Below are 17,508 nucleotides of genomic sequence, written 5' to 3'. Positions count from 1 at the left end.
GCATCTGCATTCTTGACTCTTTTTTCAAGTTAAAGTTTTGACTGGTGACTCGTTAGGAGCAAATAGGCAAAAGGATATTGACTTTACACCTACTAATTTGGGGGTGCTAACAAGTAAACATAAGAGCTGTATGGTCACTGGGTAAATTGAGCCACCTGGAAGGATTGGAGGAGGGGAGCTCAAAAGCATAGCAAAGAAACTGCATTTTAGTTTCTAGACAGTCACCTTGGTTGTTCTTGCAGTTGTAATGAGTTTGGGTGAACATTTGACTGTCACCAGTGCTGAAACCTCTTTTGGGCTTTGCCAGGGTTTTCTAGTGCCGGAACTATTAAACCTACGTGGGCATAAGATGAAGCTAAGATCCTAATTAGGAGATGCTAAATATGTTTGCTCAGAAATGAGGTGCCCTTTACTTCGGCTGGTGGAACAAAGCCTTCTTCCTTCAGCATATGTGTGCGCAGCATGGTGCATGAGTCAGGATCCGTGTAGCTCTGGGGCTGGCATGCTGTGTATACTGCAGGCAGAAGGGAAGTTACTGAGACGTGTAGTAGCTCTAATATACCTTGAATAAGTACTGACAGCAGCAAAAATCAGCAGTGTGGGAGCACACCAGACATCGGTCCTCCAGCTGCAGTGTGGACGCACAGAGTGAGTGGGGAGATGTGTGGTAGGGGACTGGAGAGGAAACTTCAACCTCCAGAGTGAAAAACTGGGGACAGTAGGAGCTGTGTGGCTGGTGGTTTGGAGTGGATGTTAATACCTTCCTGATGCCCAATAAGTAAATGTGAATCAGTGCAGCTCCATGTACGTTGGCTGCAGGCATCGTGGGGGCAGTCATGGGCATGGCCATGGGCAGGTGATTCCTGTTTGGGTCTGTTCTCTGTTTCACTGCTGCTGGGGCCCAGGCCTGTTCGTCTGCAGCCGTATCTCTGACACAATAACCATGCACCCTGAGGTATTCTTAATCCAAGACAAGGATGTCAGCGTTCTCGAGGAGAGCAGACTATTGCAGGGGAGCTGGAGGGCAGCTGAGGAATGGTGAGTCTAATCCTGAGGGTCCTGCTGTGGGCAGAGGGTTGAGCCAGGTGACCTCCAGAGACCCTTTCCAGCTTAAATTATTCTGTGATTTGGTGTCTTTCAACAGTGATTATCAGAACAGACCTGGTTGATCAAGTTGTCAATGATCAGTTACTTTGAAGACAGTGGTTCTCCATCAGAGGCAGTGGGACCCTTAGGAAGCATCTTGTGGTGGTCTGTCCCTCCCTTTCCTCCTTGTGATTTTGAAGAATTTGTAGCCTGTAAAAATTTGAATCAGGCAAAATTTTCCATACTGCCATGCCAGTGCTTCTGCCCTTTCCCTCAGTTTGACGTGATTTGTGTTTGTAAAGATGATACCTTTCTGCACCAAGGGTGTAACCTGTAGTTTGTTACAAGGTGTGCTCTGTGTAGTGGAGGGTCATGCTTTGCACCAGTGCCGTAACCCATACCTGTCATCTCTACTTCTTTCTGGACATTAAACCAGTTTACTGTGTACTTTGAATGGGGAGGAAAGGCAGAGAAGGAAATCCCTTGGCCTGAGTCTGTCTCTCCAGATTGCTTCCCAGACTCCAGACTGGAGTTCCCAGTCCTGCTGTATCCGCTCCAGGCTTCCCTTCACCGAGCCCCGCTTTGCTGTTGTGATTTTCAGCCTCAGCCCTTCTCCTCAGTGCCTGACCTGGCTGAAACCAATATCAGTCTCTCAGCAGGAGGAACCTGAGGAAACGCAGCAAATTTCAGCTCCTGGGGCTAAATTGTTGTGCTCTTTAACAGCAAACTGTGTTGAACTAATTGACAACCAGCTTTAAACATACCCTGATCAAGCAAATACATTGATTTATTTTTTCCTCTCTTACCAAGTGTTAAGCAGCTTCCAGCTTGGTTTCCTCCCCAAGAATTGGATAACTCATCCATTGTGTAGTAAAACTGTTTTTACTGATTTCAAGTCCAGGAGTTGGACTTGATGATCCTTATGGGTCCCTTCCAGCTCGGGATGTTCTATGATTCTATGATGGGCAGTTTTGACCTGTATACAATCCTTTCGATATGTTGAGGGAGGAAAGCTTTCTTATACTATACTTGTGTGACTCTTTGACCACTTAAAAACAAAACAAAACAAAAAAGCCCAACCCAAAACCACACACAACAACAAAAGATGATCCATTTTCTCTGGATGTCTTCGAAAGAAGCTCAGTTTAGAGACAGACTGGAGAGAAAGGCTATTGATTTTGTTTGACCTCCAAACAGACTGCGGTCAGTATATTTTCCCTGTTGGAAGTGGTTCTGGGCTCTGAATTTCAGTGTCAGCGTTTGTATTCTAAAGTGCGCTGGAGCTTTTGCTGCTTCTTCAATAAATAGCAAGCTTTAAGGAGAGGAAAGGTAGATACGTGTTTCCCTCTGGATCTGCCCTTCCTTTCTTTTTCTATCCTGTAAAACTTGGTTGTGCTGCTGATCAAGCATTCACAATTCCTTTTCACCAGACATCCTGCAGGTTAGTGGCTTAGGCTAGGACTCAAAAGCAACAGTTTTGTGATTCCTATCTTGCTTTTTCGAGTGCTGAGCCAGATCTTTTACCAGCCTGCTACTTTCTTACGTGCACTCGCGCCCATTGCCGTACCTGGCATTAGGAGAGAGATGCGGCTTTTTCTGCACTGACGCAGTCTCAGTTTGTCCCTCCAGCAGAGCTTTCCTGGCTTGCACCATCTAGCAGGTCTTGTGCATTTTTTTTTTTACCCCTTCCTGTACACAATAACAAACCTTCTAAAAAGTACTATCCCCATCTTATACCTCGAATATCAACTTTTACATAGGAAAGCTTGCTTTTTTTGTACTTGGTCTCCCACAGTGAAACCAGGTATTCTGTTTGGAGACTGCTGTAGTCCTGGAAATGCAGTGACTGCTCTGTTTGCTGCAGGTTGGGGTGGCTTGTAAATGTTCTTGTAACACAGCTTGTGCCAACTGCTGTGCCCTTTCTCTGGCGATTGCCTATCAAGGAGTGGTTCAAGGGCTGGAAGGACGTGCAGGACGTGTGAAGGCCACAGAGCTTTTGATTGTCAGGTTTCAAATGAACTTCTCAGAGCTCCTTTGAGATGAGCAGTACCAATCAGCATCTCTCCATGCCAAGGTGTTGATTGCATTATCTCCTCATAATTTAACAATAACGCTTTTCACAGCATGTATTTGGTTTGTGTACTTCCTCCTGCTTTGTGGCAAATTCAACACAGCAAGTTAGCTACTTTTGCACATCAAAGGGCAGCCAGACAAACCTGGGAAGATTTAATCAAGTGGTGGGCAGAGGCAGGTGACATTAGATACCAGCTGCTGAGCTCTGCTGGCCCTGGTAGCACATGCTTCATTTCTAGCTCAAATGGGTGGACATTCCTAGTATCCTCTATAGAAAAATAGTTGGTCTTCAGTGCCACTGCCAGCCCCACACGTGATTCTAGCTGTGTTTCAGGTCAGGGTGAAAGCTGCTGAAACAGATGCGTGAGAGCCTGCTGTGTAACTGCCTGTAGCATATGTGGTCTGCTGACAATTTCGCAGCACCAGTTTCTAACTTAAGCGCTTCATTTCCCGGAGTAATAGTCCACTGCATCCCTAAAAAATAATGTCTGGCGCAATACGTATGTGCGTAGCCTGTGCCAAGTCAGGCTGAGGGTGCAGCCTGTGTTGTGTGTGTAGCTGTGGTGACTCCCCAGGGCAGGACTTCAAGGTTCCCCAGAACTTTTTTTGCCATCTTCAACCCAACCCCCCCGTGTCTGAATATTCAATTACATTAACCCTTTGTAAATGGCTTGGCAGACACCTCTGGGAGGGGTGAGGAAGAGAACTGTAACTGTTAAACCTCTGCACAAACATGAAAGAAAAGAGCCGACAGAGGCAGATTAGGTGAGGGGATTGACGTGCTCCTAGGAAGGAAGCCCCCAGCCCCACGCAGGGTGTGAGCCTGCCCAAATCTGTGCCTCTTCCCAGTCTTCCCAGTCTTCCCAGAGCGGCAGGTGACATACCAGGAAAATGTGTTGTTGGAAATGTAGGTAATCCCTGGGAAAGCAGCAGGGCAATATGTCAATGTGCTGCGACCGTTTTCATAGGCATTTTCCAGTACATTTTAATGGTGGATTATGAATACGACAATTTCTTTTTAATGATCTCAATCAACAATGAAGCACACGTAGAAAAAGCTAAGCTGTCCTTGTGTTCTAAGTGCCTGTAATCTGTTTCTAAGAGCTGGGTACCAAAATATCCCTTTGATTCTCAGAGGTAATTGTACCTCTTAATTAGCTGGAGAAAAAAAAACACAGCCTGAGATCTTGCTATATAAATTATAATTAACCCCTTGGCACTGGAAGTTGAGATTTCCTGCCCCCAAGCACAAATGCAAAACGCATTAGCAGCACTTAATGTCAGGCACTCTCGCCCACCGCAGCCGAGGGGTCAGTTCGCTACCCAATAAATACTGCCGCGCTTGGAAGTCCAGTACGAAAATGGCAGGGAAGCCACGGAAACCCGAGGGGAAGCACTAAATACCCCATTTGAGGATGTTTGACCTGCTTTTTTCTGAGAGCTGCAAATGCCGCAGCGGGAAGGGCAACACAGAAAAACCCAGTGGGGAGATGCGAGCGAGGAGAGGGACGTTTCACGGTGAGCGGTTTTGTTCGCCGACATGGCTGGTTGGTTTGCCGTGAGAATGGCTCTTAGAGCTCCCGGTTCACACACCTCGAGCAAAATAATTGTCTATTGCCAGACACACTTGGCTGTGCCTGTTGTATGCAGAGTGCACCAGCCACGGGCAACTGGCCACCCACTGTTATCATTCACCAGCATCCTGCTTTTTTGTCTCCTCCTTGTTCTTGCCAGTTGGGGATGAATTTTAACTCTTCACACTGGAGGTGGACCTGAAGCAGACCGCTGAGTTGGGAAGCTGGAGACAGAGGCGAGGGCAAGCACCACAGCTGTTGTGGGGAGGCTGGAGGCTGTGCGCAGCCTGCTCACACCTGCAGCGTTTCCCTTCCCTCTCCCTGCCTACCCTGGTCTACAAAGGGTCTCTGCTCATTTCACGCCTTTGCTCTGACCCTCCCTGGTGAAGGGCCAGGCCTGGCGGGTTCCTGGGTTAGGGAATGTCCCCTTTCCCTGCCAGGAGCTTGCACAGAGGCTCCTTCACTCAGAGCAGCTGGTTCCTTTGCTCCTTCTGAGGTTTCAGGTGGAGGAACTCCTCTTCCCCTGTGTATCAACCCTAAGGTGGCTGCAACCCTGCAGGGGGCTACAAAGCTTTCAGACAGGCTGTTGTTTCCCAAGGGCTGTCTCTAGTTGTGTGGCATGGCCTCGGGCCCCCACACGCCTGTGGCTCTACCCGTGAGGGAAGTCATGGTCCCCAGCAGCTCCTCTTGCAGCAGCGGTGGCCATCTGAGAGCTCGGGGTGGCAGCAGCCATGGGGCAACTTGGCCGCCTTGGCCAGGTTCCTAAGGTGGCTTCGTCTGCCACAGAGGTGAATGGTGGTCCCGCTCCTTCGCCTGGCCATAGAGGCTAAAGATGTGGCCATCAGGGCTGCCTTTAAATATTTCAACTCCACTGTTTGTAAATAACCAAGGGGAAACTTGTTCTGTGTACTCTGTTCTGCTTAAAGATTGTAGGAGATAAGAGGAGAGTAACGAGGTGTCTAGCTAGGGAGGAGCGATGTGCTCATGGACATAGGGTACTGAGGGTTGGGAGGAGGGTTTTTCATTTGCGTTTTTCCTTTGTCCCTATGTCTGAAGTTTTTTAAAGTGAATTATATGCTGATTAAAGAGCCCTCCAAGTTAAATAAGCTGTGTTCCTCTGTGCTAGGACAGGTATAGGCTGGACACCTACAGCAGCAACGTCCCTGCCAGTGTGTCACCCACCACGTTGAGGGACTGTCCCCTGCACGGATCCACAGGGTCACCCCTGTTAGTGTGGGAAGAGGAGAAATGTGGGCAGCTGGGACAAGGGTCTGGAGTAGGACAAGGTCGTGTTCTGTTTGAGCTTGGCTTCTATGCATTGAGGCTTTTTGCAATACGGTGATATGGGTGATAAATCAAGACAGAAATTGGGCTTTTATTAGAAGATCCTATGGGCACACAGACAAGCAGAGCCTAAAGTATTTGGGAAACTGGAGTATTTTGGGATCAAAATTTGGATGTAAATATGGGACCAAATCTGAGCTTTACAGAAGACGTGTCTCTAGGTAAATTGAAACTAGAATAAGTAACAATAATATGGATTTTTATGCTATCAACACTGGTTCTTTAAACACAGAATAACAACAAGTAAGCTGTTAGAGATATTGCCTCTTTGCTGCTCCTGTTCGTAATGCCACAGAAGAGAACTGGCTTAGTTCTGTACTCAATTTATTTTTTATATTGAAATTTAACTTGGAATCTCCTTTTCTAAATCTGAACAGTTGGGCTCTGAATACAGAATTGCATTAGAGCTTTTAAAATACATTTATTAAAACGTAAAACTAATTTTACAGTTCTGACAGGTCTTATTTAAATATCCAATGCCAGATGCCTTTTGTCCCAAGTGACTATAGAAATGCAAAGAAAAAAAAACCACACCAACTTTTGAAACTTTTCATGCAATTTAAAATGAAGTAAAAGGCAGGTAAATAGTCCTACCTATGCTGTCTACCAAAGCCAATAGTTAAGAAAAAAACATGTTTCCAGAAATAGATATGAAACCAAAGGTGCTAAAGGCAGAGTTAATTTGTTATCAGATTTTTATTATTTCTGTTGCTGCTGCTCTGAGAATAGCTGGAAGAACTGTGCTATGTCTGTAGGGAGAGGTCTTTTTTAAGGGATTGATATAGAAAACCCTCCTCTGAGGGACACCTTGGCTGCAGTCAGTTTCAGAGCGTGTGCATCCCTGGAATGGAAGGACCAGGCTCTGTAGCTGATCAGCTCTTGCTCCCCTATTTCAGCCTTTACTGGAAGTCATGTTGGCATTTGACAATTGTACACTTCACTTAAGAGTACATTGTATTCTGTATGGCAGAAGTGAGTGTCAGCAGCATTAACATTAAAAAATCAGTTGTATTTCTTTGAAATTGCATTTGCATCCATTTGTAACACTGATCCCTGTTTAAAATCTTAAAACATATGGGAAGATTTCCTCTATGCCAGAACATTTTCTTCAGGTAGGTTGTGCTGCTGCCTCTGCTCTTCTGGGTTCCAGAGCCACAAGAATCCCATTGAAAATACCGTAGCATCGTGCAACTTTATTTTCAACATATTTTAACTTGTTGGAAGAAGGGGGAGTTACAATGAGCCCCTTTGAGAAAATGCACAAGCACGCTTATGTTCCTATCTGTAAAATTAATTGTCATAATTTCAACTTTTACTGGGCAGCACAGAATAATAAAACCTGCATGGTATACAGAGAATGTAACATTCATTTTTGTGCCAGATGTGGCTGATAACTTAATTCAACTAACACCGCAAATACCTTATGCATTGCTCCTGATTCGACACCAATTTGGAGTATGCACAAATACAACATGAGGACCTGGATGGGGCTAACTTTTGGAGTGTGTGAAACCATCACGGTGTTGGCACAGGGGAGAGATTTATGTGCTTGGGACTCCTCAGTGAGGGGATGTGGTGGTGCTAACATCACACCTACTTCATTGCCGAGGATGAGCAGCCAACCACCACGCTGCCCAAGATGGATGAATGCTTCGGGGTGAATACAGTCTGTCCTACGCCTCTGGCCACGAAGAGCAGCTTTGAAGAAGCAAGAGTACATGGGGTTCCCATAGTTGTCATTCTCTACTTATTGTTATTTTTGTGTACATCAGTATTTTTTTTGGGTTCAGCTGAGACTGGGAACAAGAGAGTCAAAATAACTTCAGCAAAGTTTGTTCTTGTGGTAATTCTAACCCTCCGTAGGACGGGGAAGGTTCACGTTATTTCCAGACCCAAGAGACTCCAATACTTTGGATGTGTTTCAGCTGCACACTCAGGGCCAGGTTCTGAGGTCCTTGTCTGTTGGTCTTTACTATGTCAGTAGGAGTTTATTCAAATGAGAATGATCAAAGACATCAGGGTTTGGCCCTTTATTTTTCATTTTAGGTGCTTTTTCAAGCATAACAGAGCTTCTGAACTTTTTGAGGCTCATCCTTCACTAATTCCAGACTTGGAGCCTGGCAGCTTTTCAAGCAGTTTTCCTGCCTCTGTAGAAATACTGTCCACTTGAGCTGTGTTTGGAGACAGCAAGACACCCTGGTGAGATAGAGGAATTTCTGTGCTAACATTTTTAACGTTTCTCTTTCCAGGCCTACGTCTTAGTCATTGCAAGCTCGCAGGTGGTAAAGTTCAGTTCAGAATTTGTACACTGCCGCTCCCCGCCCAGACGTTTTTAAAGCACACAACCTATTGCCTGCAGTTTTACTGAATCTTGTCTAAATAAGCTTATTCACCATAATTAAAGCTACTGCCAAAGTATTTTTAGTGTCTCTTATGGTGAATTATGTATAAAACATCTGCAAGAGGCCAAGTCTTATTCTCCACTGCTTAGTCCTGTTTTCTCATATCTACGAATGGGTGCAAATGGCTCTGTGTCAGAATGACAATATTTTACACCCACTTTTCATGTGGGTAAATGATGATGAGACTCTGGGTAGTGCAGCTTTGTGTCAGTATCATGGTACTTATGGTCTTAATGTTGTCCTCATATATATATATATTTGTTTTATTTAAGTTGGGTAAAACCTGTAAGACCTACCTGAGTAATTATTCTGGTCTTATGTCAACTAAACTGTCAAAAAATGTTCATACGTATGGACTAGTTAAAGACCTCAAAGTTCAGTGAATATTTTCATTTAGGCTTCTCTCAAGACGAACATTGTTATTAATAGAGTTAGCTTATAGGGATTGTGTCTGAAAGCTCCTTTAGGAGCCAGAGTGGGCAATCCTGAGAAGAGTACTTCTTTGTTTCAGACTCATTTTTTTTCCCCGTGGTATTGCCGTTCTGGCAGAAGCAGTGCACCTTCTGCAGAGCTGTGAGGCAGGCTCACCTGAGATGATCCCTGAGATGCTCGGGGAGCGCTGGCAGCTCCAAGTCATTCCTTGGGCATCTTTGGTTAGCCGCTGCTGAACTGGCAGGGGATTTTTGGGTGGGCGTCCCTGAAGGTGCAGCCACTAGCAGTGTGACAGGCTTAAAGAATGGATGCTTCAGCAGTGTGTGTGTGACATTGTAGTACCCAAATGCCTTTAGTAGCTGAATATCTTGTCCCGTGCACCCTGCAGCTTTAACTGCCCGTGGCAGGGTGTCGTGCTTGCACATCTGTATTGGGTTGGGTACATGGGCTGGTGTGGTTGGCACCAGCACGGATATTTCCACATGTCTTGGCCTCCTGTCACGTAGACGTGCCCAGCAAACACCGAGTGGGTAGCTCAGGATCCTGGAAACAGGACAGGACATCTTTTTGCTGTTAGATTGTTGGTTGCAGATGAGAGTGCCTGGAAGCGTTTCCCAGAGGCTGAAGCCCTTATCAGCTACTTCAGAGGTAAAAACCTCAGGAAGATGCACCAGTGTGTGCTAGGAAGGGAATTTTAGCTCATTTCTCTGTTGAAGCTGCTGGGATCCTGGGCTTTTCTGTCTCATCAAGCCCTTGGGGTGGTTGCAGGCAGCAGAGTGAGGAGACAGCCCTTTGGAGGGCTGGGAGGGGAAAGCTCCTACCTCCTGTGTCCACCCACCCAGGGACAGGACCCTGAGGCCATGCAGCGGTCTTTATCAGCACTCCAGGGACTTCCGAGGTGTGCAAAGTCCTTTGTGTGGAAGTATGTGCAGGATCAAGTAGCTGCAGTGTAAGTGCCTTTGAGGTCTTTGCTGCATTATAGATTTTCTTCTGATGTCTCCCATGCAAATATTTAACCTGCCTGGTTCCTGAGAGCTGCTAGCGCTGGCGTGTGCTGTTACGGGAGGGACAGGTTGTCTCTGAGCTTTCCTCTGTTCCCATGGAGCCCTCTGCCCTGCTCCCCTTCCAGCCCCGAAAGCAGGCACGCAGGAGTGCTGTGGGGGAGAAGAATGGGCTGATGCTCCAAGGGGCTTACGTGCCTGAAATCCTGTCTTTTTCCCTAACTCCATCAGCTGACTGAATAAGAGGTGGTGGTTGTCCCTTCAAACCTGGGTGCTTAGAGGCGTTTAGAAGAAAACACCTGGGGCCTGAACCTTGGAGCGGTTGTTACTCCACCTCCCCGTGACCACCCCTTTTTGTGATCTGACATACGTAGCCTGTGTTCAGTCACGACAGAGGGGATGAGCTTATGGTACTGGGAGGTGGGTCAGAGCTCTGCCCTCCCGAGCACCAGCCTCACTGATGTCAGTAGTTACTCCTGATTTGCACCTGAGCAATGGAGAAGGGGATCGGGTTGTATGGGCTATAACTATTTTAAATGATCCAATTTGGAGGAACATAAAAGTGAGAAAATAAAAATTATGGATGCAGCATAGACTCCCTCACTTGTCCTTAGTCTACAGACTTTGTTAGACTCTACAGATTTTATGTAATTTTGGCATTATTTCTTCTTCGTTATGTCATGAATGTGAAGTGGAGACAGGATCATTCTCTCTGATGTAGTGGTCATATAAAGGATTCATGTTTTTTGGTAGGGGTAGGCAGTGTTCAAACTAGTTCCAACTATTTTAAGCATGGATGTGCAGAAGAGTTTGCCCTTGGCCAGCTTGGGGTTCTCATTGGGAGGTACAGTCCTACAAGAGAATAAATCTTTGTCTCCTGAACTCTCAGGGGATGAGTTGGATGTGATACATGCTTTGAACTATGGAAAAGCTGTTCTCCATTGCAGGAGCTGTGGCCACAGCATCAGTTCATCTATATATCCTTTCTTTTAATTAACTGGAAATAGTTTCAGATACTGAGAATAGTTTCCCAGCTTGTAATTGTGTGAGACTGTAATGACAAAAAAAACGACAAAAGCCTGGGATCTTGGTCCCTCTGAGGTCCTTTTCTCCAGAAAGCCCCCTTTAGCTGGCCTGTTGAAGATGCAGACTATTGTAGACTGGCCTCAAAGCTTTTAAAAATTGTTAGTTCAGGATGTGCAAGTACAGCATAGGAGTACTTGGTTAGATGGGCTCCCGTGCTGACCGTCAGCAGACGGACTCCTCCAGCCTGTGGGCTCTGTCTCATCCAGCTTTCCTTGAAGGCAAAACCAGAGTGAGAAAAAGCAAATTGGTCTACTCTGATTATGGCCAGTGCTTCTTCAGAAACATTTGTAATTATCCAGTCCTTCTGCACCTTGCTTGCATATTCCTTTTTACTGTCCTTTTCACCTGAAACTAGCTGGCACTTAGGATTCTGTGATACTGTATAAACCTTGTGCTTACTGTGCCCTCTTTCTCTTCTCTTTCTGTGTGCTTTTCTGGCTCCCATCCTTGCACTCCCAGAAAATATTTGAAAGATAATTCGGCATATTTTCTGCCACCTTCACATATCTCCCTGACTTGGTGTTTTTTTAGCTGGAAGATAGCTTTTCAACATATATATGTAATCCTTTTCACCTAGACATTTGAGGAATTCCAGTCTCTTCCAGTGGGAGTTTTCAGGAAGGTTTAGGTTAAATGGGCCAATAAGGCAAAAGCATGTAGCAGAAGATCTTACCCTCTAAAGACATCTTTTTTTTCCCTTTCTTTCTCTCTCTGTCTCTCTCTCTCTTTTTTCTTTTTTTCCTGGAAAATATGTCAGAATATCTAGTTGTCAAAGAATTTAAACAATAATACCTGATCTGAAGGCTAGAGTGCAGGGCTTTTGAAAATAAAGATTGTAATCTCTTCACAGTGTATCCAGGGACAAACGGAGCTCAAAGTAAGGAGTGCAGTGGGGTGAGCAGCGTGCTGCCATGGGGACACTGCCCCTGCCTGGTGTGGCTGATTTCCATTGAGAACTCACGTAAAGTTCCCTTGTTTTTACAGGGCTGGGATTCACCCCAGCTGATTTTAGCTGTCTGGAAGCTAGATGTGTTTTTCATGGACATTGACTGGGCTGTTGAGAGAATTTAGGTAGAGACAGGTAAATCCTCCCTCATTTAGGTGACTGTTTTTAAAAGGAGAATCTAAAGGGTGCCTTAGACTAGAAACCAGCTGGGTTATGAACCCTAGGCCAAGGCCAGACTCACCTCTCTTGCAGGAAAGTAGGACAAGGATCCCTAAAAGTAAGAACATGTTTCCAGCATCTGAAGACTCAGGTTCTCCAGAAGTGGTACCCATGGGTTGCCTCAGCCCATGCTCTAGCAGCCAGGATCACAGCTTCTGCTGAGCCTCCTTCCCTCTGCTCCCTGTTCCTAGACTTTAGGTGCAGGGGCCGACGCGCCTTGTTGGAACAGGGGGTGTGTGGGTGCCTTTACTGGTGTGGGTGCTGCACTGGATGTTTGCCCATCCACTGCTGCTCGGTCCATGCAGTGGCACTCATCCGGGAGGGACTTTGGTGCCGGTGTAACCTCTGCAGCCTGCAGGAAAGGTGAGTCCCATTTCGTTCTAAATTATAATGTTATTTTATTAGATCTTTAAACTTTATTTAAATTCTTTATTTAAAAAGGGGGAGGAAGGTATCATATTTTAATTAGTAGCGGTGTCAAAGGAGACCTAGATTAATTATTTGAAATCACTCCATCCAGATGGTTTTAATTTTCACAGCAGGGAACCGGCATCTTTTTAAGGTGATATTTTTCAAATTAAAATCAGCTTGGATATTACTCATACTGGCTGCAGCGCAAGGGGGTAGGGGAAGCAGACGGTGTGCCCCGTGTTTGTTCATTGGAGCGTGGACTCGCACAGGGGGCACCCAGCGCTGGAGGTGTGCAGGTCGCTGACCGACTGGCAGGACAGCAGCCTGAGCAGAGGAATGGAGAGTCTGTCAACATTTGCTTCTACTTTGGCTGGACAAGACCCATATCTGATATTCAGGGTTATTCTTAGCAGTTCTGGTAGCAGTGCTGAGGCCTGGGGGGACAGGGGTTGCGTTGCAGCTGAGATGTGTTTCTGAGCAGGGGCTAGCAGGAGCTGGGCAGGTGGTACGGGCAAACTTGCAGCGTCCTGTTTTTGCCTGCGTGCAAGCTGTCAAGCCCTGGCTGGACAGCCCTTTGGTGGCCCCGCTTGCATCACTGGGTGGATTTGGCACTGTAGGTCTGCAGGCAACTCCTCAGAGCTCTGGGTGTTGACGGTGGTTCTTGAGCCAGTCTTTGGCATCTCTTGTGCTGGCTCTGTAACTGCCTCTTGCATTCAGGCTGCTGTTCTCCCACTCTCAGATTGACCATTTAGTGCTCAGGTCCTTCCTCATGTGAGGAGTCAATCTTTCAGTCAGTTCTTTACAGATAAATGGCTATTGCGTGATCCACTTGTGCAGCACCGTATTTGAGCAGACCCCTGAGCTTCTTGTAGTGGTGGGCGTTCTCCAAAGGACATACCAGCTGGCTCAGCCTCCCCTGTAGACCTGTCTTTGATCTGTGACATGCTCTGTTATCCTGGCTTTGCTTGTCTTTATATCCTTACTATGGTGGAACATTTCTGGTTTGTGTGGCCCTTCCTCACTTAAGCGTGCAGGTGATCGCTGGTTTGGTGCCTCCTTGGCAGGTGGGGAGACAAAGCCTGCAGCCCTCCGCTGTTGCTGGCAAGCTGGTGTCCATCCCAAAACATGTTACATTTCTGAAAGATTTAGAGATAAATGTCCATATTTATGTGTGTTTGCAAGTAGTATATTGGTATAAATCAGGCGTTATCCCATTTGCTGTCTGAAAGAAGTTATTCTTTAGATATCCCCTGTGATAAAGGTTTAATATATCTAAATAAATGTAAACAGCTGGTAACTGGCAAACCTTGAACTTGCATATGCGACTGAGCTGCAAAGGGAAAACTCCATTTAGGGCCCTTGTGAGTTAAAGGTTTGTGATATTTGCTCTGCTGCAGAAGCCAAAAGCTGACTTTACAAGTGGGAAAAATATTAATGTGTTTAAATGAAACAAACTCCTATTTCTATCCCCATGGTAAATCCTTACAGTGAACATATTTGCTCTTAGAGGGTTTTAAAGTTTGAAATATGAATGCCAAAAAGAATGTGACTTTTTGCAGCACAGATCAAACATTCTCCAGAGTTTGGCAAAAACTGTGTTTCTACGGTAAGACTCAGTTCTTACAAACGTGAGAATTTCCAGAGCAGGACCGTGGATTTGCACTTGCTGACACTTACACATTCTTGCATTGTGTTTCTACCATGTCTACTTTCTCCCCTGCATATCGGAGATGGAGCTGAACCAAAATGTCCAGTCTGCATGTTCCTGCCTCTCCAGGGAAATTCTTGGAATCTGAACCTCGAGCATGACTGGAATTCATGTTTAGATCAGAGACAGAATGAAATGCTGAATTTGAACATGTATAGGTTTTAGTGATGATGATAGCATGCTATGCATCTGGGTGACAGCTTGACCCAATTCTGCAAATAAAATTGTGTCAGGGCATTATAAAGATGCAGCAGAAATCTAGCCCCTGCAATGACTGCTGGAAATGCTCCAAAGTAGCATTGTAGCCTTAATAATAGGCATGCAAAGTATTATGAGATTGGCCATATTTCTCCTAGCTAGAGCATGAGTCACGGACTCGGCAGAAGTGGATTGCCACAAAGAAATCAGAGACCTCCTGGGAACATATCTAGATGCTCTGAGGACTTCTGAGCGTGGGTGTTCATCATACAGAACAAGCAGTGCTGAATTTCTCCCGTACTAGCTGCCACAGTGATCTTCAGGAGGTCGCTGTGATGTTTGCGCCGCGAGCGTGTGGCTGGGATGCTTCTGTGAAGCGTTTGAGGGCTGCTGACTGTGGGGAAAGGAATTTGATTCTAGTCGTGCTAGTCTTGTACCTTGCATGAGAATTAAATCCACTTTCTTACTGAGAACCCTCCTGCAGTGTGCAGGAGAGCATCTAGTGTTGTATTCCTGACGGGATAGCACGGACATATGGAGCGCACATGTGTGCATGCATGTTCTGTGCTAAACTGGCATTAAATCTGGAGCATCTGCACAGGAGTCAGTGGAGAGGTGTGAGACTTGCACCTGTAACAAGTCTGAAGCCCAGCCCATGGATGGTTCTTTGAGTTGTTCCCTTGCAGAGCATCCAAGCAGCGTGGTGTGGTTCAGGGGGAGGCAGTGAGACGATATGCTGCTCAGCTTTGCACACTCTGACTTAATGTGGCCACGTTGGTAAATGCTTTTTTTTCTTCTTCCTTTACAAGCCCAGCTTCTAGTGGAAACGGACACTTTTGGCAGTCAAGTCCGGATCAAAGGGAAGGAGACAGACTTCTACCTTTGCATGAACAGGAAAGGCAAGCTAGTGGGGAAGGTAAGTGTTTCCAATTAGTTCATTTGTAAAGTGACTGTTACCTTCAGCAGCCTCCTCAAAGCTGTAATGCTGTGTACGAGCTTTGTCTGTCAGCCTCAAATGAAAAGCAGGAAGGTGGCATTTTGAGGCAGTCTGTAACTTCACCAAGCCTCCTCCACATCCATAAAACCAAATCTGCAGCCAGCCACCGTGTTTCTGTGGCAATGATTTGGGTGCATATGGGTTTACATTTCACGGTTGAGTAAAATGACAAAAGAAGTCATTTCTGCATGACAGCGTTACAAACATCTCCACGATAACTTCATGACTTGATTCAATTCTGACTTTAGAGTGAAATTGGAAGAAAGGAAACATAGGGATGTGCTAGAAAGGGTAGCAATAGAGTACTCGTTTCAATGGTGAGTCAGGATGTAGGGTGGCAAAGCTAATACTGGAATCTGAACATCTTATTAGGGCTGGGTCTTCTGGTTCTAGCATTACAGGAATATTTTATTACTTTGGATCCCTGCTCGATGGAAGCATGTAGCAAATTACAGCATATTCATCCATGCAGCTTAACTTCTTTGCTGAAGTCATATTTTTACGTATTAACTTGTTTTTGTAACTTAGGCGGTTTTTCTGTATTGTTGGCGAACCTAGAAGCTTGCTAAGCAGGCAGGAGGTTGTTCAAAGCTAAAATATCACCAAACACCCCAAAAAGCTCCCTCCCCCTCTGCCAATGCTGTGCACCGCCAGGAATTAAAATCTGGCATCTTTGTGGCTGTGAAAAAGGGAAGCAGAGTTTTGTTTTGAGTCAACAAAGGCAGAGCAGTGAAAGCCACACTCCCAAACAGAAACCAGAAACCAATTGCTCTGATGAAACATTATTTACTTTTGTGGTCCCAAGAGTGACACTTGCGGGACAAGTGCCTTCCCCAGAGGATTCTTCCTGCCACTTTTGTTTTCCTCACAAGCACTACAGATGCTTCTTTCGAGACTGAGCCCAGATCTCTCAGAGGCAGCCACTAGCTGTGGCACCCTGCCTAGACTGCTGAAGATCCGCTCTTGGGACGCTGGGAGCATCCAGGATGCTGTTCAAAATCAGTGGGGACTTGGGAATGCGTGGTGCTCTGGGAGAGCTGGACCAAAGCAGGCACTGCTCTCTGCTTCCTGCGCCTCTGTGGTGTAATTACCTGCTCTGAATGGGACACCATTGCTTGATCTTGGATAAGAGATGTGTTTTTTGACTGGGCATAGACGTCTTTGGATACACGCTGATGCTTTTGAACATTGCACTGAACGCAAACCCAACCGCTGATTTTTTTACACCTTAGTTTTCTATCCTTTATATGTGATAATAGCATTTTTCCCCTTGTCTTAGAAATGTTGTAAGGATAAATATGTTAATATTTATGAGGTGCTGGTAGCACAGTAATAGAGACCTTAGAAGCATCCAAATTCGATGGGGCTAAAATGAACATGAAATATTACCATTTTATTTAATGGATTTTACCCCAGTGTGGGTCACTAATGGTACACATTGCCACCCACATTCTTTCCCGGTATGTGCTGAGTGTCCAGAAGCATCCTGGCAAAGTCAGAGGCTGTTTTTCAAAATGTATAGTATATTTTGGCAACATCAGTCCCTTTATTTGGCCCACTGGGCAAGAAGGCAGGACATTTCTTTAGCTTGTCACCTTTCATGCAGCATAAAGCTTTTGTTTTTTCTTGATGTGCTTTTTATAACATTAAGTTGGCAAACAGCTTGTTATTAAAAAAAAAAAATAAATCTATTCTTGTAAATATGCCATCTGAGCCTTCCCACCCCAGACTGCTGACAAGTTCATAAACCAGCCGACCTGAGCAGGAGGGGGTACTGAGCATTGCGTTTGGAAGGAAAATGTTCCAGACGCATTGCCCATATTAACAGCTTCTCATGAGCAAAAAAGAAAATAATAGCATGTCTTCTTGATACCAAAGAGTGTGGTTTTAATTAGTATCATAGTTTCAGCTCTTTTTGTGGCAAGAGTTTGAGGGAATGCTTTTTACACTGAATGCTCTAAACAGCTAGTAAACCCCAAGGAAAACATTAGATAAAAGTTACGCCTCGGCTTATACAAATATTTAAGTTCA

The 17,508-nt window shown here is 45.6% G+C and overlaps 1 protein-coding gene across 2 annotated transcripts in view; it reads left to right on the top strand.

Moving 5' to 3' along the window:
• The window catches only part of FGF18 (fibroblast growth factor 18), a 70,970-nt gene that overhangs the window by 36,092 nt on the left and 17,370 nt on the right, over window positions 1–17,508 (top strand). For both annotated transcript variants that reach the window (XM_066977023.1, XM_066977024.1), the window contains one exon: window positions 15,290–15,396. In XM_066977023.1, coding sequence (XP_066833124.1) covers window positions 15,290–15,396 — 107 coding nt within the window. The remainder of the gene's footprint in view (window positions 1–15,289; window positions 15,397–17,508) is intronic.

This window comes from Anser cygnoides, chromosome 14, assembly GCF_040182565.1.
Source record: "Anser cygnoides isolate HZ-2024a breed goose chromosome 14, Taihu_goose_T2T_genome, whole genome shotgun sequence".
NCBI classification, from domain to species: Eukaryota; Metazoa; Chordata; class Aves; order Anseriformes; family Anatidae; genus Anser; species Anser cygnoides.
This window is presented reverse-complemented; position numbering and strand designations above follow the sequence as displayed.